Source organism: Ascidia mentula, chromosome 3 (genome assembly GCF_947561715.1).
Source record: "Ascidia mentula chromosome 3, kaAscMent1.1, whole genome shotgun sequence".
Classification (NCBI taxonomy): Eukaryota; Metazoa; Chordata; class Ascidiacea; order Phlebobranchia; family Ascidiidae; genus Ascidia; species Ascidia mentula.
Genome location: NC_138568.1, coordinates 13,847,446 through 13,867,383, shown reverse-complemented (window position 1 = coordinate 13,867,383; position 19,938 = coordinate 13,847,446). Strand labels below are relative to the sequence as shown.

Below are 19,938 nucleotides of genomic sequence, written 5' to 3'. Positions count from 1 at the left end.
CTACCTTGATAGTGGTTTTACTTATGATTTTCGGACAATCATTTTCATTCAAGTACAACACGAAGCAAGGTAGGACAGTTTACATTATGTTTCTGTTGGTGAATGCGGAATGCTGCAATTATCTATTGTCCACAATAACGCAACTTAGTTATCGATGCCAAAAATATACCTAGGTTAGACGTATACAATTAATCAAGTACACTATCGTACAGCACAAAATGTAAATGTGAATATTATTTCTTCGGTTTTAAAATGTAAATGTGAATATTTTTCCTTCGGCGTCAATGTTTTTGTGCTATGCTGGGAAATAGTGCAAAATTATGTAACAAAGTAAATGCGAAAATATTTCATATATCTACAGCACATATATTATGTTTTCAGCTTTCGTCCGAGGTATGGTTTTGGCCAAACAACACAACTGCACCCCATTCGATAACTTCGCCAGTCGCATTATCGTTTGTCTGGACCAATTTGCTGCCTACAGCAAGGAAATGAACATCAACGAAAAAAATATGTGTGATTATATCAACGTTGCCAGGTGAGCTGCATAATCGATTTAAAAATGTCTCTTACAATGTTACTAACCAATCATCAGCACATTTCAAGTAAGGTCTGTACTTTCCAACACAATTGTGCATCAAAACTATGGACACATGTTAATTCGGAGATATAACACTGCACAACACATTTGATGTTTTCGATATTTTTGTTTAAAGCCTACAGATTTAAATTTTGAGTTTTTAAGTTTTTTTTTTGCTCAGGCAATACGATCTTATGAGTCGGTGCATTGAAGAGACTACTGAAAGTTTTAATTGCGAAGACAGATTTGTGCTGTTCGACAAGACATTTCGCTCGGTGGCGCATCCGGCCTTTTTCTTCAATTGCTCAAGCTACGACATCGGAGAAGTAACCAGTTTTTTAATAAAGGCTTAATTTGGATGAAAGTCACCGTTATTGTTCCAACAGAACGCAGTTTTTAAGATAATAACGTTAAAGTACTTAAGGAAATCTGTTTTTTTTTCTTTATTTTTACAAATAAAACTTAAAAAGTATTGAAAGTTAAACAACATACATTGAATAGATGAAAACAATGCATCAATTCTATATCTCTAAACAAAAGTTTTGTTTTCAGATCAACAGGTCTCGGGCACTGACAAGCACTTCCCTAGCTGTGTTGTCTACTGCAGTCAGCACTATTGTATTTGTTCTTGTTTACTTATTTATTGCCCACATAAGCCCTTAACAGTGCTGTCACTTTTTACAATTTTATGCCATTTCATTTGACAACAAAATTTTAATTGGGCGAAAAGGAACGCAACTTATCTGAATTACATTATTTTTAGTCATCCCATGCGACTTCACTCTGTAATATTTTAGTGTGTTATGTTTTCGCTTTGAAGAAATTAAATTTATATGTTTACCCATTAACAAACACAATTTGGCGCTAATGATCGGGTTAAGGAGAAAAACGCGCTACGCTATTTGTGAAATAATTGCTATCACACGGTCCTTTGCAAAACGTTTAATTACAAAACATATTCAAATAATCAAGAAAAATTGATTAAAGCCACTTTTAGGATGCGCTTAACTTGTCGTGCGATCTTCAAAAAACAATGCAGGAAATACAAACCGTCGCATACTTTAGTCAGGATCTGCAAAAGTCTTTACTTGACGATCATATCTGCCATATATACCAATCATGTGAAGGTAGGCCATAACGCAATTACAGCCAATTAGGATCAAAGGCTGTTTCCTGATAAATCGGAACGAGAAATCATGCAATCGGTACGGGTATAAACTTTCGACCCCGAATACACCACGCCACTGCTCTGCTTACTGCCATGCGCCTTCAGAGTTTAAAAAAATATCAAAAGTACTCACATCATCTTCCTGCGTTACTTGTATTGAAAATTTTTACGACATAGCTAGTTGGTGGACCAACATATCATACAACACGTTACTTGAAATTCACAAATACGTCCAAGCAGAACAGCCGAAAAATCAAACCTAGCAGGCAATAGTTTTGCACTTGATCTAATTATACGTCATGTATCGTGGTGTGGAACTGAACTTGGCGTACGACTTGATGACTTTGTTTACAGCATCCAGGAAGTCTTTCTCAGTTGCGACTTTGCGGCGAGCGCGGATCGCAAACATTCCAGCTTCTGTGCACACACTGCGTATTTCAGCACCTGTGCTGTTGGGACATAGACGAGCTAAGAGCTCGTATCTAATATCACGTTCAACACTCATTGAACGTGCGTGGATCTTGAAGATCTTAGTGCAACCTTCCAGGTCTGGCAGACCGAATTCGACTTTGCGGTCCATGCGCCCTGGACGCATCAGCGCTGGATCCAGAGTGTCTGGGCGGTTGGTTGCCATCAGAACCTTGATAAAGAGAGTCATAAAGTAACAAAATGTTTGTGGTTGCAACCACTTTCATATTTTTAGCGGAAAATTGTGTTTAGAAAAATAAATAAATCAAAACACATTCTAAAGCCCTGTATGAAGTTTTCATAAAATCAAAAAGTAAATACATTGGAAGCTTTGAGCATTGTGAGTCCAAGGTTATTTTTTAAAAGCCTAAAAATCATATTGGGCAATGCTTTCATTAACTTGAACCAAAGCCAAATTATCAAATCTTGTACAAGTTGTTGGTATCAGTGCACCAAACTACCTTAATATTTCCTCTCGGATCAAATCCATCTAGTTGGTTGATAAGTTCCAGCATTGTTCTCTGCACCTCGTTATCACCACCTGCACCATCATCAAATCGAGCTCCGCCAATTGCATCAATTTCATCAAAGAAGATCAGACATGCTTTCTTGGTACGGGCCATTTCAAACAGCTCTCTCACCATTCGGGCTCCCTCACCCACATATTTCTGAACCAATTCTGATCCAATGACACGTATGAAGCAAGCATCAGTTCGATTAGCCACAGCCCTTGCACAGAGTGTTTTGCCAGTTCCCGGTGGTCCAAATAATAATACTCCTGCAAATGCAGTCGTTAGTAAAATCGACCTCAAAAGATTAACTATTAAACCATCTACTACTATATTACAGTATTCAAACTAATTGAGTCAAGTGCACATCACATAACATTAAATTATTTTTTGAAGACATCCATATTGTACACACATACTACAAAAAAATCTTTATCAATTAAACATAAGCATTACTCTTTTATGTATTGTACCAAAATTAAATTGGACGAGGCTTCAATTTTTGCAACATACTAATTCATATGCTAACCTAATGGAACACTCCACCTTAGTATATTAGTTAGTTGTACATATAATAACGACCGAACATTATGCTTGAATGCAAAAAATGTCCCTAATGCTTTAATGTTAATAAACCTTTTGGTGGATCAATTCCAAGAGTTACAAATCTTTCTGGATGCAAAAGTGGAGTTTCCACAACTTCTCGAAGTTTTTGGATTTGTTCCTTGCATCCACCAACATCAGAGTATGTGACATCAGGTTTTTCCTCCACTTGCATCATCGTGACTGTGGGATCAATTTTTGGTGGCAAAGGAATGTGGATTTGATACTTATTACGATCAACTCCAACCCGCATGCCTTCTTCAATATCAGTTGGAGCAACCTGGTCTCCTAGATCAACTACAAACTTGGCAAACTGTTTCACGTTGATAATGTACTTTGCATTTTCGGTGTCAGCATCAATGATCTTTGTACATCTTGCAACTTGCAATGGCTGCTCACTCTGCAATGTTTGTTTGTCAGCTGCCAGATCCCATAAAGCAGGTGGGGCCAGGCCTGTATCAGACTCTTTGATGCCACTCAGTTCATTAACACGTTTTGTAATTGATAATATATCTTCTTCCACTGTTTTTATTTGCTTTGCATAGGCTCCTTGTCCATATGTTTTTAGAAGTGCAATGTCTCCCTCGTCCAGTGCCTGGATTGGTTTTTCTTCCTTTTCATCATCATCTTTTACTCTACGCTGATCAGATCCTAGATAGTCCGGCATTGTTTGATAACTTTTGTTTAACTACTGCTACTACCTGAATTACAATAAATATAATACATCACATACACAGTATTTACAAACCAATGGGACATACATAGATTTGTAAACTTCTAAACAAAGAAATATGGCAGGCATTGTAAAGAGTAAATAATCCTTAAAACTAAGCAAAAGTTACATTTTAATGGGTTTTTCTTCTTGACACATGAATTTGTGCATAAACCAATTCATACAGAATTGTAAGTAGTTATAACCAGATACAATGCAACAATGTTTTGGGATTGCGACGATTCTGAACAGGCTCTCTCCTCACAAGCCCTGCTTTGTAAAAGGTCACATCACAAACTAGTAAAGGCTTTAACCAGATCAGAAATAATCAGCCCAGCTATTTTTATATTAGTTGAAATTCGATTTTCGAGACATCATTGTGATATCCTTTTGTACATCAGTTACATTTACAGTAATCAACATCTCATCTCTGCGAATAATTATCGATTCTTAAGTTTTTCCTAATTGAATGGCTGTGGCGTATCGCCACCGATAGTTTTCCTTCATCTTTTTGTTTTTTAACTTACAGTATCAGACAGTGGTCACAAAACAATTACTTGTTCATTCCATTCCTATTTCCAAAAATTTAGCAGTCATGACTTAAATTACAGGGTCAGTTACGAATATTTAAAGCTTGATAATGGTCGTGAAAAACAAGAATAGCTACGCTACAAAGTTAAATAACAAATACAAAAAAAAACAGCGAACTAATTGGAAAAATATTCCAGAATTTTGAATAACCCCCATTTGTGCAATTGGGCGGACCTGCTGGACGGTGGAAGATACTTTTACACCGGGTCACAAAGTTTTTTCCAAACTTGATCCACATATAAATCTGCGCGAATATTAACGCTACGATTTCGTGTAGTATCTCAAGTTAAATTTATAACAGGTGGTGGTCCTGTTAATACCTATATCCGTAAAATTCGCACAGATTTCTGTTTTACACAGATTTATACGTGGATCAAGTTTGGAGAAAAACATCATGAGCCGGTGTACTAGTATTATATTTCGGCACGAACAGTTGATTTCAAAATTATAAACAGTTGAGAAAAAATATAAAACCGATAAAACAATAATGGCAGAGTGGGTGCTCTTTTTCACCGAATTTTCCAAGATAGGCCGCGCCTGCAGTGGACATTGATCAGTTTCAACTTAATAAATTGTAATCGTACAAAAATAGTGTGTACATTTGATTTAAATAAGTTTTGTACTAAAGACCAGCCAAAAGTCTACATTTTTTTTACAGTTCTAAATTTTTAAGTTTTGGATTTTTTTATTTTTTGATATGTAGATTTTAGTTTTTGTGAATATAATTTGTTTTCGCGTAATTTAATTTACGAAGACGATGTTTCAAACCACAAACTGTTTACTTGCTAATGCGCCTTCGTCATCAGGGTCTTGCCAGTATCGGGCAACCATCCAATTTTTGCACGCCAAATGAATATATGCTTTGTTTGTGGGTGTGACGTAACACAAACTTTTCTGCGTGGCACGTACTTCGTCGTAATGCCAGTGTTTAAAAACCACCCGCAGGCAGGCACGGCCAAATGACTACGTGATTGACGCGTCTGCTCTTGTCATCCTGCATGCTTCTTTTGGCATTTGTTAGCGTTTGCGACTGAGGGAGACAACGAACAACTTTTACATCCAAGCTCTTTAGCGCAGCTGTAACGTTTCACGGTGAGGAAATTTTTAAATTACGAACACAGTTTTGATTTGGTCAGATTAGGGCTTATAATTGGCACACTGTGAGAAGGAAGAATATATTTGCGACGTGTCGAATTAGCACTTTCAACACTACTAGCTTAGCGAAAATTGAAAGTCGTTTGTCACGACTTGAGTCTTACCCGGATATCAAACCCTCTGACAGGGAGAATGTAGGTCCACAAACGTTGTGAATCATATCGTTCTGATCGGGCAGCCAGTGGCGCGTAGCTTGTAAACACACTGCGGTCACGTTTAGTTCGTCTGGCTTCAATTCTATTTCTTCTGCATAAAGTAAGGCGAAAACAGAATGTTGTGTTCCAAATCGCAACTTTGCAGAGTTATTATGTTTGATTGCATTAAATTGTTTTGCGTTTTATAATTAAGGTACCAATAATACCACAAGTTAGATGTCACTGGTTGTATTTGCTTTCCAAGAAGAGTTTATCCTTTAAAGCAAAAAATCACAAGCCATGTCGACGTACAACGCTTATCATGACGAAGCCTCCATCACCAGCTCAAATGTAAGTAAAACCAGGATAAAGTTAACGCAATAACTAGATATTAGTTTACCGAAATCTTGTAACTTAATTGGTTATAAAAAGATGGCATTTTCTGACTCTTAAAACTTTATATGTGCTTGTTAAACTTTATTTACATACAGCCCAATACCGGTTGCTGGAGGACCTGGACCACTGGAACCCGGGGGTGGATTCTAAAGATAATCATTGCCCTTGTGCTAACAATTGGAGTATTCTGTGCTGGGTATGGCGTGGGTTATACAATCCACAAATGCAAAGTCGACGAATGTCAACCATGCGTAACCACAGCAACGTCAGGTTTTGGTGTTTAGATCTGGTCGATGTTCAATTGTCTAATTACCTCAATTGTGCACGAAAATTTTAATTAAATCGCATTTTTTTGTTTATTGTCATGTTAAATTTATGAACTTGTTATTGTGCTGTGACGATACCATTTTAGGGGATATTATTTTTGTATTTTTTGTGCATGTTTCAAATGTTGTTTAAAAAGGTATATTTTGTTCGATCATAGCTTCGCCTAAAGGCAATTATATTGCCCTTTTCTCCTAAAGTATTTCTTATTGTCATAATTATGCGTGCCAACATTGCGCCTGGTTGAGCCATGTAAAATCGGTTGGCATGTACGCGCTGACCACTGATAGCGGGATATCAAAATTGTTGTTGATTTATTACATGGGTCTATGAAAGTAGTTGTTAAATCAGACAAACATGAAAACGTCGTAATGTCTTTTCCGACTTATTCACACAAATCCAAATAAGGCTTAAACAGCAATCATAAAACTAAAAAAAGTTACCTTGCGACTTTGTAATTTGCAATTAAGAAAAACATATGTTAGAAGCACATGTATTTTTCCTTTCTTATGCATTTTTATAACACATGCTCCAAAGAGTTTGCTTTGCATGCACATTTAAATTACCCAATAAATGATATGACAGAACATTCATTGTCGATTTTAAATTATTTATTTGCTTTGCGATATCTTATTTATGGCACTCATTTCCGAGACTTCATAAAAACCAATGCAATTGTTGTCTTACGAGCAATTAAAATTTCGTTTGGGTTGGTGCCATTAGCAACAAATTATACCGTACAAAAGACAGTAGGTAAATATTTTTACTGACATACGTTTTGGCAAATATTACTGGGAATTGCACCAGGCCAGTGAGCATTTGACAGCTGCGAATACGAAAGGCATTTTTACAACGGTTTTCCAAATAGAAGGCGGACTTTCCTCAAGGTTGATCCGAGGTAGTTGGCTCCGCTCCCACGATGGGCTGAGTTTCACCGCTCGTGGCCTTTGATCTGCCGACATTTTGACAACACCGCAGTAAACACTGATGAGGCCACACGCCCTCAGTGTTTCTCACAAGCAGACAAAAGTGCAACAAATACACGATCAATGCAAGCCATCCGAATGAGTAGCTTGCAATGAGATGCGTATTTCGCCTGGCCAGTGACGTCACCATGCAAACCGCGACAAACAAGAAGATGAAACAGATCGAGTAGATCGCATACTGCAAAAGAATAAGCGCATTGTTAACTGTGGTAGTTACTAGGCAACAAAATAAAGCACTTTCAAGGAAATTCCACTTTAATACCATCCTTTGTCGACGCAACGCCAATAAATATCCAACAAATAGATTTACATTTGGTCAGATTCAAATGAATTAGCAAACATTCAGGTATGTGGTAACCAACGTACCTCAACTACAAACCAAGTAGGCCCAGTAATGCAACGCGTGGTTTCTGGCGGTGGTGCCAACGGATCCGATGTTCCTTCGCCGGATAATCTTGCTTTTAAGTGGCTCTGAACTCTGTAATGGGCTCCTGTGATGTAAAAGATAAAGAAGAATCTAAAAACAAAAAGTTAACACGTTATTCGCGTTTAGCGTGTGACCCAATCTATCCGCAATGTGTGACAAAATAGTATGTGTAAGCAGGAATGCAGAATGATTCTACTGACAAAATCGTTTTTAAAAAATTAAGTTAAATTCCTTGGAAGTTTTCCACAGATGTTGTCCACAATTTCAAAGTGTAGTCATATGGGAAGGATACATTTGTGCAGAACAGTTTTTGCGCTATTGTGAAACTCTACATCAAACTTTTAATCATATGTATACTTAGGAGATGTCAAAGGACTAATAATAAATATCTTTAGGTTCAACGGTGCAAATTTTCTCGATGAAGTAAGTTTACATAACGCAACATTTTACTTACACGGTAATGAGCCAAATAACGACAAATGTTCCCAGGGCAAAACCAACACCCGGATAGTGCAAAAAAGTTTGTGAAGCTAACAAACTCCAGGCAACAAGCATGAGCAAGATTTCAATGACTTGAAACAGAGCTTGGTACGTTTTTAAGTAGGCCAAGCCCGTTGGATTATCCTGCGACGCCATCCTATTGATTCCACTGCGATTAGCTTTGATTAAAAAGTTTGTCAAAAATTTCTGTTTCATCCTATAAAAAATGTAACTTTGTTAAAAATTGAGTTAAATTGCCAAGGCTCTCAGGGCAATTACATCATGCATGGCATGCAAAACAAGTTTTAGACCCTATTCAAACAACTGCTGCAGAAACTTCTCGCTTTGAAATCGGACCTCTTTTAAAATCCGATTGTGTACTTGATCGTATGGCCTAGCCGCAGTAAATGCAATTCAACCATATGGCAGTACAACCAACAACAGTTTAGCAGATCGTTGTAGTTACAAGCTTTATGAAGCCCGAAGCACTTTTCTATCCACCCTTTCAATTTTAGCCATTTGCCAACATTTCAACTGCAATACAACACTTCGTTGAGAACACTTCCAAAAATGATTTTCCCAAAAATGCGTATTATCTGTTTGCAGCTAACTGTATATGCACTGCTTCCCTAAGCTCCAAGCACGCATAGTTGATAGCACTTCCTTCCTCAAAGAGCCACCAGCGAAATTTGTTGAATAATGATGGCAGGCAGCTTGAACAAAACATATTTCTCTCTCAAACACGCCCTTTACGAAAGGCATGAAATGCCAACACTGATGTTATGTTATTTGGTATTTTGTTAACGAAGTTATTGCCAAGGGGTCTATTGTTAACAGTTGCTTTGGGCATTTTGAACACTGTATGCCTACATAGCCTATATTCATTTATACATGTTGGGTGTTCAACCTACGCAGTTTCCAAATAATTAATACACGCTTATCCTCCTGCTGGGTAATATCGTCATTCAATCGGATGGCAGATGTCATGCTTGCCGACAACTGTATAGGCTATGTTGATCGCCGTTATGAATAAAGTATGGGTTTGTGCCAATTCCTGTTTCATCAAGTAACCTACTTTCTAAAGAATTAAATTTTTCACGTTCTCAGTTTGGGTTCTGCACAGAAAATACTGTTGTAATTATTTTTTAGGTGCACCTAAAACATGTTTTAGCTCAAACAACGTTAAAAGCAAGCTTGATTTGCAAACATCATATGTTTGACATTGGCGCATGACCCACAAAACCTTTGATAAAACCAGTCCGTTGACAAAAAGGTTGATCGGACCTTTGACTGGCCATTAATTCTGAGCGTACGACGTAACAATCAATTCGTCCAAAGTTTAAGGATATAGAAACACAATGTATTTTGAAACTTCACGTGACAAAGATATCTTAGCGCTGTGTTTAATTTCGGCGATTTCCCACTAACTACACGAAAACCACGTTTGCATTTTTCGCTGAAGTCACAGTTGTTCCGCGCCCTGCGATATCATGTTCAATGTCAGTTATGTTTTGAAGTATTCCAATTATTTGTTTTTGACTGAGGGGGCCTCACAAATCGCAAGGTTTGTCACATCGGAATCACATGTACATAAATGATTACAGTACAACGCTTTACAAATAAGATTAAACAATATAGAAAAATATTCCTCACACCGTACACGACTCGACAAAGTAAGTTTTATTAGTGCGCCGTCACGTTTTGGCGAAACATAAAAAGCAAAGATAACAACCGTGCTGATTTGATGATCTTTCCGGAGCAGAATCTTCAATATAACTGCGCCATTTCGTCAAGCTTTTTGTACATATCGCTTTCACCATGCTGAAAACACGATAGTCGTGAGTAATGGCAAACTACCAATACATATCAAGAACGGCAACAGCACCAAACGGGGAAAGTTGTTCATTTTGTATTTATACAATCGAGACACATTTAATCAGACAGTCCAATTTTACGGAGCCACTTTTATAAACTGTGAATGGATAGTGCTGTTGCTGTGAACATGTAATAAATTTACACAAGTATTTATGTTGGCTTTACCATTTGTGGTCATCTTTTTAGACAATAGTTAACAAGACACTGTTAACAAGCTATTGTCAAGTTTTTGTTTGTGGTTACCCCATTCTGAAGCATCTGATCATCCACAAATTCTTGTTGACAGTTCCACGATATCGAAGACTTTGGTGCTTGTGCATTTTATCATGTGTTTTATATTTACTTTTAGCTTATTTCCAAGTAAACACATATAATTCTAAACTCTTACAAGCCACTATTCACTACACTGTCAGTTACTCCACTATGAAACTGGTTTTAACTTATAAAAATAGTGTTTCATTTATAAAATCACATGTACCACCACTTTCGATCAGTCAGGCCAATAATCAATGTGGCCGGTGTTGTACCTAATTAAACCAATGAGAAAGCATAAGAATGGTTCCAACAAAATTTTGACTTTTTTTTCTACTAAGCTACTACCAACAGACTTAACACAGCTGTCTGTAATGTTTTTTAAAGTTTGCGGCACTGTAACAATGTGCATTAAAAAAACATATGAACACAGTTACATTACATACACCAGCATTAACTTACAATAATTATTTGCATACATGTACAACCCCACATATGCAATGTTTTACGTACCTTGCCATGCAAACATTCAGTAAGGCTTGTAATTATTTTGACCACCTCTTCCTGCTGTTTTAGCTTTTCCGCCGGAGTTCTGCTGCCCACCCCCACCGTTGCCTCCACTGGCACCAGTACCTCCGCCGGCGGCACTGCCGCCTCCAGCACCAGCACCACCACTACCACCACCTTGCATTTGACTGTAGTCTAAAATTAAGTAAAAGCAAATGAAGAGTGAAAAATTGAGTGTTCAAAATAAGGTTTTAAGGATTTATTCATCATAACTTACCATAGCCTCCATATCCGCCAAAGTTTCCATAGCCTCCATAACCACCATAGCCACCTCCATAACCACCATATCCTCCATACCCCCCTCCATAACCACCACTATAGCTTCCATAACCACTGTTGTAATCATACCCTGCGGATCATACAAAAAAATCAGTGTTTTTTGCAATGTTATATAATTTTAATCACAACACAGGGCACAAATACAAAATTTGGCAAGCCATTTGTTTAAAAATCGAAAGCAGGGTGAATTTGATCCACAACGTATGAGTGAGGTCCTTAAAATATTTTGTTTTATAGCCAACATCTTTTTTTTCAACATTACCCTACAAAAAATGTCACACAGGCCCAAAACAATTTGTGTAAGAGCTTTTTTACATAACAAGTAAAAAAAATCTAACCTCCAGGGTAGCCGCCACCACCTCCATACCATGACTGGTTTGGCCACTGATAATTCCCCTGACCATAACCACCTTGGTTTCCTGAAACCAAAAGAACATTCATAGCTGTATTACTGTATGTTCATCAGTATAAACTGTACCAAGGTTACTTACACATGGCTCTAAAACGATTTCTTACTTTTTACAGTGACAACACTAATTATTACTTTTTGGCAACTTATAGTGGACAAAAAAGAAATATGGAATCTTCCTTTGTAAACAATAACTTACCATCTTGCATTCGACCTCTACCCCCTTGCTTTTTCGGGTCACCATCTTTGCATTCACACTGCCATAAAACATCATAACTTTACACATTGTGTGTGAGTGGTTGTGTATCATGATATATAATATTAAGTATCTGACCTGTCTTCCATCAATTGAATGGAACTTGCTGTGACCAATCACATCTTGAATGACTCCATCCTTTGCAAATGTGATAAAACAGAAACCACGGGGTCTGCCTGTTGAGCGGTCAGTTGGTCGTTCGATAGAATCAATCTAATTGTAGATGAAAAATCATATTAAATAAACCAAAGAGTACTGCTTGAAGCCATGCATACCTCTCCCCATTGTGCAAAATGTTTACGAATGGTTTCTTCAGTAGTATCAGGGTTTAAACCACCGACGAACAATTTAGTATCTTTCCTCAAAGCCTTGGCTTTTTTAGGGTCAATTTGGCGACCGTCAAGCTTGTGTGGTGCCTTACTAATGACCTAAAATTTTTAAGTAGTAACAAATTTCTGTAAAGTATATCAATGCAGCTTTACATTGTCCACAGATAAGGGATCAGCAAACAGAATAAAACCAAACCCTCTTGATCGGTTTGACTCCTGTTCTCGTTTAATTGTGCAATCTCGCACTGCTCCATATTGCTCAAAATAGTTTCTTAATTTTTCTTAAAAAAATTGGTGGTATTGTTGAACAAATCAAAGTTTTTAACATGATGATGGTGACCTACCTTCATCAGTTTCCCATGACAATCCACCAACAAACATTTTTCTAAAAAGATATTTTGTTAACATAGTTCGAACAAAGTCTGATGGCTACTCAACGAAATGCAAGTCAAAACAGTAACACAAAACATACATGAAGCAGTTTTACGCTAAAATTAAAATAATCAGACGGTGTCACAACATCTTTCAACTAAACTTACCCCTCTTCGTCAGACGCCATTTTTATTAGACTACCATCATTTACAGATTTACATTGTGATTCTTCACTTTTCATATCGCCGCCGTTTTCATACATTTTGTGTTTTGTTTAATCCAACTGTTATTTGGCAACAAATCAACCTTGCTTAGCAAAAGCCACAAAAAGAAAGCGAAGCACTGTGGGAAGTTCACGTGACAATTTTAAACGATTTTATTGGTTGGAAGCTGGTACATGAGTGCGGTGCAGTCAAGCATAACGGGCGATAATGGAATGATTTGAAAACTTAAACAGCAAACGGGGTATAGCAAACCATTTGTGGTTATGACTAGACTTTACAATCCACAAAATCTATGCTCAGACGTTGTAATTATTAGCTACCATTTACATATATCGCTTGAAAAAAAAATCACATTATTTTCAAGCACTAGCTTATGTATTCATTTATAATCCACCTAAAACAGATTTCAACTGTTTGTCCTGCAGTTTCAAAGTAATTGTTTTATTTTCTAGCTATACGAGAGGCGAGAAGTAAATATCAAACAAACAAAAGACACAAAACAATAAGAAACAACTACACAACAAAACTGCGGCCCAAAACGTTAAAAAAAACATTGAAATGGTGGAATTTGCAGCAAAAAGAATTTCCTAAATTTTTTCAACAAACTTAATAAGAACGTTAATATAACGCCCACCATACTGGTATCCATGTGCGTAACCTCGTCAACATGAACGTTTTGGCACAGTTCGAAAATGTAGGCCTACTTCGTCAAACCGCGTTTTGTTTTACATTTATAGTCAATCACTAACAGAAAATGTTGCAACAACAACAAATGTTACAGCGATGTCATGTGATTTCAATTTCACAACTATAAAATTGCGCACCAAGCGAAGGGAAAAAGGTAGAGTATACCAACCAGAAAGAGAACACATTTCTCCTGGTTACTTTATGCATTTTGAAACGAAAATCAATTTGCAATAACATCATACAGATGTAAATTTTATATTGTTCAATTTCCTGCAAACACACAGGATTTCTCGTGGTCGGGCAAATTATGGTGTGTGCAGTTTACACAACAGAAATATGATAATGCCATGTTATACCTACAGAGGCAAAAACAATAAGTTACTGCCATAGTAAAAAGAACATGAATTAAATAATAAACAAACACTAAACGTAAGTGTGTCGTATATATAGGCAACCATACGAAACCGTGCGCGATACAGTTTGTGGATTTGTCCATTTGATAATATTTTTTGAGAATATTAAACCTAGTATTACGCTAAAAATAGCATAAAACGTCAATGCATCACACTTACAACTGCAACGTTACAAGAACCTTGTTGTAGTTGAAACGCGGGAGCTGAAACAAAATGTAGAAAAGAGACATATCTCGAAAGAAACATATCTTCATTGGTTGAAGTCAACATTTTAAAACAAGAACGTTAGGGCGATTGCCGTTGGAGCGAATCACCGCGGTACGTGGTTAAGCACTGGCTGTGGAACTAGTTGTCAAAATGCCAGTTTAAATGCCAACAAAATTGAACGCGCGCGGGACTAATTCGATGCCAATGTAGGTTATGAATGAGTATACGATGGTTTTCACAGGGGCATCGAGGTCCCACGGTTCCCGGTCGTTTTTACGGGTAAGAGAAAACACAGCATTCCACACTTGTATGTAACCGAGCCACGAGGGGCACTCAATGTGCACCGGCTCGTCTGATTTTGATGACGTCATACTGTCGGCACTGACGTCACTAGACGAATCACTCGAATCTTTGGAATCGTCGTCGCTGTGTTTTGTTGTGGTCGGCTGCAAACAATTTATTTACATTAATTGACAAAATAATATAATGACAAATTCAATCACAATCAGTAAAATGCACGCCACATGGGTCAAAATCTGCTCTTAGAAAACTTACATAAATTGGGGGCAGTAGAAATTCTTTGGTGTAGTGTTTAGGATTTGGGGGCATGCTCTTCCTGTATTTGGAGCTGCTATAGATCGCCAGGCCCGCTGACCGAAATAAAAGCTTGAAAAATGCGCTGAGCACCAATTTCAAGACAATTCGCACCACAATAATAATGATTCCACCTGCATATCAAAATATGTATGTTGTAGGCATACTGTTAACGTGTAACTAAAAAGCAATTAAATCCAAAATAACTGAACTGGTTATGGAAGACAATATATAAAATTTGGTATACAATAAGCACTAAGCACATACAATATATAATACTTTTTATTTGATTTTATTCATAGTTTGAAAAACAACACATTTTTGCAGTTTACAAAGGCCATCTTTTCCGTTTATGTTTAAGTTCTACCAAAGTCCAATCACTCTAAGGTTGCACACCACATTTTATTTGTGTACAATAATTTTTTTTTAAATATTTGAAACAGTTTTGGAGACATGTTACCAAAATCACAAAAAAACGACAATTTAACACAAGGGTTAAAAAATTTTAGACAATGTTAAATGAGCTGTATTTATCCACCCTCTTCAAAAATTCAAAAATAAAGTAAAAAACACCATATAGTGCCATTACTGTTTTGACAAATCAACACATCACAGAAACGGACGCAACGATGCGCAAGTTTCCAATTTGAACCGATCTGGATTTTTGTGGGTGGTTATAGCATAGTTGAGCCACAATAGCGGTTAACAACGGAATGTCGGCGGCGGTGGTCGTACAGATTGACATACATTTACTTGTAAGAGAAATGTAGTATTGTCATATGTAGTAATATACGAGTTTGTTTTGTGTTTTTACTGCGTACTTTGCTTTGTGGCAAAACCAGCCAGTCGTAACACAACACATTGGTGGCGTCAGGTGGTTTAAATCCTCGCCTCAAGTGTTGACAAACCTTTATCGACAATTAAACAAATTACATGGAATCATATGGTCTGACGGGTACAAAGGTTGCTCGATAACGTGATTAATCCAACCACTGAAAAGCAACTTCAATTGCCCCACACTTTTCGCAGTAAACAATCCACTTGCATTGAACTCAGCGGATTGCAATACAATGGCATGATCGTTGTGGACGTTTGCAAAGGAAACGAAATTTTGTCAAAGATTATGATTGCAATGTAAATTTAAATTTGTATACATCAAAATTAATGGAATCTCTTACTGAAACGGCATAATTTGCTTGTAAACATCGGCTAATGCCTGATGGCAGTGATATTAAGGTCGGGTTTTACGCCTTTTTTTGCTGGTAGTCGTTGCGAACTTTGTACCATCTTTACGACGACCGAAATTGCAAACGTTCAAAGTTCGCCTAATACTCGCATAAACTAACGACGGTCAAAGTACCTTTATAGGTCAGCGACTAAAACATAGAAGAGTAAATGAAACCAGACTTGCTGTTTGTTAAATTATTTCAATCCGTTTCGGTACACCAGCACAGTTGGGCAGACAAAGAAACAAATGCGACAGTCTACTGCAACAAACACAAGCAGAACTGTTTTGCAGATATTTTCTTACATCCAGTACATACTACATGCATTAAAATAACCAAAACGCCAGTACTAGTCAAAATTCCTTTTTGTATCCATGAGGTTCACAAGGCAAATTACACTAAAAAATGCACAAACAAATTATTTTGTACAATTTATACTACCCCAATAAGATTTCAAACATTTCAGATTTCAAGATTCAACATTTAAGATTTGAAGTTTTTCAGAGACATTGCTCTAATCTCGCATGATCTTGGATAGTCTTCGCTTTTTTTTTTTTCGATAAATTCACGGCACATGTGCGTTAGCGGATTTTTCTACCTCTAAAGCTTGCATGTATTTAGATTTTCGCATGAATTTTTATCTTGGAAAAGGCGCCAATAAACTTCAAAGGTAAACATCCGTGGACCACTGATACGTATCACCCAACATTCATCACATTTAGGAAACACGCAAACGGATATGAACGAACAGGGAGAGTACCATGAGTGCCACTGCTGAACCTTTTCGCCGCTAATTGCGTCAGGACTAAAACGATTATTACGTCACAAACAGGAAAGCATGTCCGGACCGTTGTGATATTTATATGGCAACACTATCACGCACCAAATTATTTTGAGATACCAGCAATAGAAAACCATCCTGTATAATATAAAAAAAACTGGTAACTGTTTAAAATTGGTGTACGCAATAAAAAAATGTATAGACTTTACTTTAATTAACAAATCATCTTCGAAATCCACTTCTTTGTCTGTGCTATTTGTCGAAGCATAACTTTTCTTTCCAGGCAAATTATATATACTTTACAAAGCATTTGATCATTTCTGTTGCAGCACATTTTACAATAAGTTAAAAAATAAATGTGATATTCTGTTTCAGGGGCATAGCCATCATTAACAGGCTTGTGAATGATTTAATGAACAATCTTGTGAATGATATCATGAATGCTATGAAATTGACTTACCCATTACCAAACGCATGACAGAAATTAAGCCGAATTGCAGTAGCGGTATATTTGGATGTACTTCTAAAACAGCTTGCATGCCCAAAAACCGAGAGCGTTGGCTCCGAGCAAGAATTATCCCAGATGCAACTCCACCCACAATACACTGCAATCCAAAATATGATCAATATTTGGACCTTTTACGCAAACGAAAACACATTTTTCCATTTTTAGTAAGTTGTTTTGGCATTTTTTTACCGAAATCAAGTGTGATTACAACCTAAAAGTCAACTTTCCGGTGACCGCCAAAATACAATCCAAATCTTTTTCAATATTATGTTATGCGAACAGCGAATCAACTATTAACCGTACAGTGTCTGTAAATGATGGGTTTCCTTTCTCAACAACTGGATGAATGCATAAAAGAAAAAACATGGCAGCGAGCAACTTTAGTTGTGGCTCCAATCTCTGCTGACTGATATAAAAATCAACATAGTCATCCACCTACAACAGAAGAAGCAACATAAACATAATGCTAAATAAACTAAGTCAGTACATTGACCAATGAGTACAAGTTTCCATACCACAAACAACTATACGTATAACATTTTAAACTTATTTTACTCATTTCAAAAGTTATTTCAAACACTTAATTCTTTGTCAAATAATGCTTGTTGGTAAAACCTTGTAAGTCGTTGGAAAAAACAGAATGCTGCCAAAAAATGATGATTTTTTGTATTCATTTTCTAGTATGCAACATGAACCTAATATTACCAGAGACAAAACTGAAATCAAGGCTAATTAAGTGTAGAATTTTTTTAGCCGTGGTGTTAGAATATAGTACACTTAAGCACCGCACCTGCATCCACAAAGAAAGCACCAACACACCAACAATCCCCCCACACACAATATCCGCTGGACTGTGGACTCCAAGATAAAGTCGACTAAGAAGAACTCCAAATGACCCTGACAAGACAAGATGGTAAGTTTCCCACTTTGGGTTGAATAATTTTGTTGTTGTAAGTAATTACAATACCAGAGCTAAAATATGAACTTAACGCATTTTTAATGGCATGAAGGTGTTATATTTTTAAGATGATTTTATGTGCAAGATGTTGTTAGGTGGGCCATGAGACCACATCGCAGAGTTTCATCAATTACAGGTTTTTTTTGTCAAAAAAGTTTACATATACATTTAAAAGGAATTCTTTTCAGGCGCAAATGCTGGTGGAAATAAATAATGTAAAAAATATGCAATCCTGACCCTCGTATAGAATTGTGACCCCAACACCATGGATGCCATGTTTGTTATAAATCAATAATTTGTATCGAAATGTCCACTTGGCGACTTTGTGAAATGTAAATACACACAACCTATTTTTCATGTTTGCACTGTGGCAATTTACCAGGTTATATAAATAAACTACAAGCTACATGCCAGGATTAAGGTGTATTGAATACAACCCTATGAAATTTAAATAAGTACTTACAAAAAACGATTAGAGTGCAAACTACACTCATTTCCAACGTGCTCATCTCGTAGTGCAAGTTTGTGTAAAGCCAAATATACCAGGGTAGAATCACACCTAGAAGTGAATGATGGCTTGGGAGAGCCCTAAAAAATATTTCATTAGGAATATAGGAATCTTTTATACACACTAACTCTTGTAAGAATAATTTACCAGTCAAATGCCTTTTCCAGAGGTTCAATAGGTGGACAAGGTGGTCTTGGCATACATAGCATTGTTTTCAAAAATCCAGTGGTATAAAAACCAATGTACATTAAAATTCCAAATAGGCGACCGAATCTAGAATCCACCAACCTTAAAGATGTATGTATTGTGTACAAGCAACAATGGGCATTTACACAACAACTTTTTTTACCAAATAAGAAAAAGGAAAAGTACAGTATAAAAATCTTCTGTTCCAAGGAAACTAAGTATTTTCATTAAATTGGTTCGTATTTTGGTTCGGTGGCGTTGAATTGTAAGCAACACTGGGGTTCCAACAAGAATTCCATCCAATAATTTGTGACGAAACCAACGCCCTCCAGACCCAAACTTATCTAATAAATAAATCAAAATAGCACCAGAAAATTGAGTGAAAGATTCAGTAGAAAGACTTTAGTTAGTAAGTCACATACCGATTGGTGCATGAACATAGTGACTTGATTTTCTTTCCATGTACATAGGTTTCTGTTTGACACAGTCATCACTTTGTAAAGAAAGAGTTCCACTTCGTAATGACATTTTGTACAAATTTGGCTACCTAATATTTGTAACTAAATGTCAGAATCTACAATTTTAAAATACATTAAGAAAGTAGCCTATATTGGATTGGACCTCAAGATAAAATGATATATGTAATTGTTTATATTATTACCTTTTTGCACACGACCTTTACAGTGAGCACCATGTAAAACCAAAGCAGAATACTAAACGTAGTCACACAGCGACAATTAAAAAAGAATGTTTAATTTAGTAGGCTATACGTAT

General features: G+C 36.7%; 4 protein-coding genes across 7 annotated transcripts; all 4 read right to left on the bottom strand.

The window, feature by feature from the left end:
* Nucleotides 1-1,893: 1,893 nt before the first annotated feature.
* Nucleotides 1,894-4,025, bottom strand: LOC145896177 (26S proteasome regulatory subunit 7). The gene is made up of 3 exons (XM_082985057.1): nt 3,362-4,025; nt 2,678-2,994; nt 1,894-2,388 (listed from the first exon to the last, which is right to left on the bottom strand). The coding sequence occupies exons 1-3, from the start codon at nt 3,993-3,995 to the stop codon at nt 2,035-2,037; spliced, it is 1,305 nt and encodes a 434-aa protein (XP_082841183.1). The 5' UTR covers nt 3,996-4,025; the 3' UTR covers nt 1,894-2,034.
* Nucleotides 4,026-6,604: 2,579 nt separating this feature from the next.
* On the bottom strand, nt 6,605-8,743 carry LOC145894817 (uncharacterized). Its single transcript, XM_082983466.1, has 3 exons — nt 8,508-8,743; nt 7,993-8,143; nt 6,605-7,804 (listed from the first exon to the last, which is right to left on the bottom strand). The coding sequence occupies exons 1-3, from the start codon at nt 8,687-8,689 to the stop codon at nt 7,523-7,525; spliced, it is 615 nt and encodes a 204-aa protein (XP_082839592.1). The 5' UTR covers nt 8,690-8,743; the 3' UTR covers nt 6,605-7,522.
* A 1,453-nt stretch (nt 8,744-10,196) lies between these two features.
* On the bottom strand, nt 10,197-13,213 carry LOC145894108 (heterogeneous nuclear ribonucleoprotein A/B-like). Of its 4 annotated transcripts, none has more exons than XR_014401538.1 (10): nt 13,040-13,212; nt 12,845-12,885; nt 12,654-12,781; nt 12,447-12,599; nt 12,250-12,384; nt 12,115-12,172; nt 11,845-11,925; nt 11,445-11,576; nt 10,652-11,362; nt 10,197-10,354 (listed from the first exon to the last, which is right to left on the bottom strand). XR_014401538.1 is itself a non-coding variant. In XM_082982570.1 (10 exons), the coding sequence occupies exons 1-9, from the start codon at nt 13,132-13,134 to the stop codon at nt 11,190-11,192; spliced, it is 996 nt and encodes a 331-aa protein (XP_082838696.1). In that variant the 5' UTR covers nt 13,135-13,213; the 3' UTR covers nt 10,197-10,935; nt 11,174-11,189. The 4 variants fall into 4 exon arrangements, 3 of the variants coding, with proteins under 3 accessions (XP_082838696.1, XP_082838697.1, XP_082838695.1); XM_082982570.1 differs by having other exon boundaries at nt 10,197-10,935; nt 11,174-11,362; nt 13,040-13,213; XM_082982571.1 differs by having other exon boundaries at nt 11,174-11,362; nt 13,040-13,213.
* A 307-nt stretch (nt 13,214-13,520) lies between these two features.
* On the bottom strand, nt 13,521-19,734 carry LOC145894286 (uncharacterized). The gene is made up of 9 exons (XM_082982825.1): nt 19,587-19,734; nt 19,328-19,508; nt 19,126-19,266; nt 18,934-19,058; nt 18,303-18,409; nt 17,816-17,947; nt 17,465-17,609; nt 14,959-15,131; nt 13,521-14,849 (listed from the first exon to the last, which is right to left on the bottom strand). Exons 1-9 carry the CDS (start codon nt 19,690-19,692, stop codon nt 14,562-14,564), a joined length of 1,398 nt encoding a protein of 465 aa, XP_082838951.1. The 5' UTR covers nt 19,693-19,734; the 3' UTR covers nt 13,521-14,561.
* Nucleotides 19,735-19,938: the final 204 nt, after the last annotated feature.

Excerpts from the sequence above, each read along its gene's own strand:
- LOC145894108 (XM_082982570.1), bottom strand. The coding sequence starts at position 13,134 with ATGTATGAAAACGGCGGCGATATGAAAAGTGAAGAATCACAATGTAAA. Across the intron at positions 12,782-12,844 it reads GTCATGGGAAACTGATGAAG|AAAAATTAAGAAACTATTTT; the intron begins GTAGGTCACCAT and ends AATTTTTTTAAG. Across the intron at positions 12,173-12,249 it reads ATTCAATTGATGGAAGACAG|TGTGAATGCAAAGATGGTGA; the intron begins GTCAGATACTTA and ends GTTTTATGGCAG.
- LOC145896177 (XM_082985057.1), bottom strand. The coding sequence starts at position 3,995 with ATGCCGGACTATCTAGGATCTGATCAGCGTAGAGTAAAAGATGATGAT. Across the intron at positions 2,995-3,361 it reads TGGAATTGATCCACCAAAAG|GAGTATTATTATTTGGACCA; the intron begins GTTTATTAACAT and ends CTGCATTTGCAG. Across the intron at positions 2,389-2,677 it reads ATCCGAGAGGAAATATTAAG|GTTCTGATGGCAACCAACCG; the intron begins GTAGTTTGGTGC and ends CTCTTTATCAAG.
- LOC145894817 (XM_082983466.1), bottom strand. The coding sequence starts at position 8,689 with ATGGCGTCGCAGGATAATCCAACGGGCTTGGCCTACTTAAAAACGTAC. Across the intron at positions 8,144-8,507 it reads GTTATTTGGCTCATTACCGT|ATTCTTCTTTATCTTTTACA; the intron begins GTAAGTAAAATG and ends TTTTGTTTTTAG. Across the intron at positions 7,805-7,992 it reads CTACTTGGTTTGTAGTTGAG|TATGCGATCTACTCGATCTG; the intron begins GTACGTTGGTTA and ends ATTCTTTTGCAG.
- LOC145894286 (XM_082982825.1), bottom strand. The coding sequence starts at position 19,692 with ATGTCATTACGAAGTGGAACTCTTTCTTTACAAAGTGATGACTGTGTC. Across the intron at positions 19,059-19,125 it reads CTGGAAAAGGCATTTGACTG|GGCTCTCCCAAGCCATCATT; the intron begins GTAAATTATTCT and ends AATATTTTTTAG. Across the intron at positions 17,948-18,302 it reads TGCTTTCTTTGTGGATGCAG|GTGGATGACTATGTTGATTT; the intron begins GTGCGGTGCTTA and ends CTTCTGTTGTAG.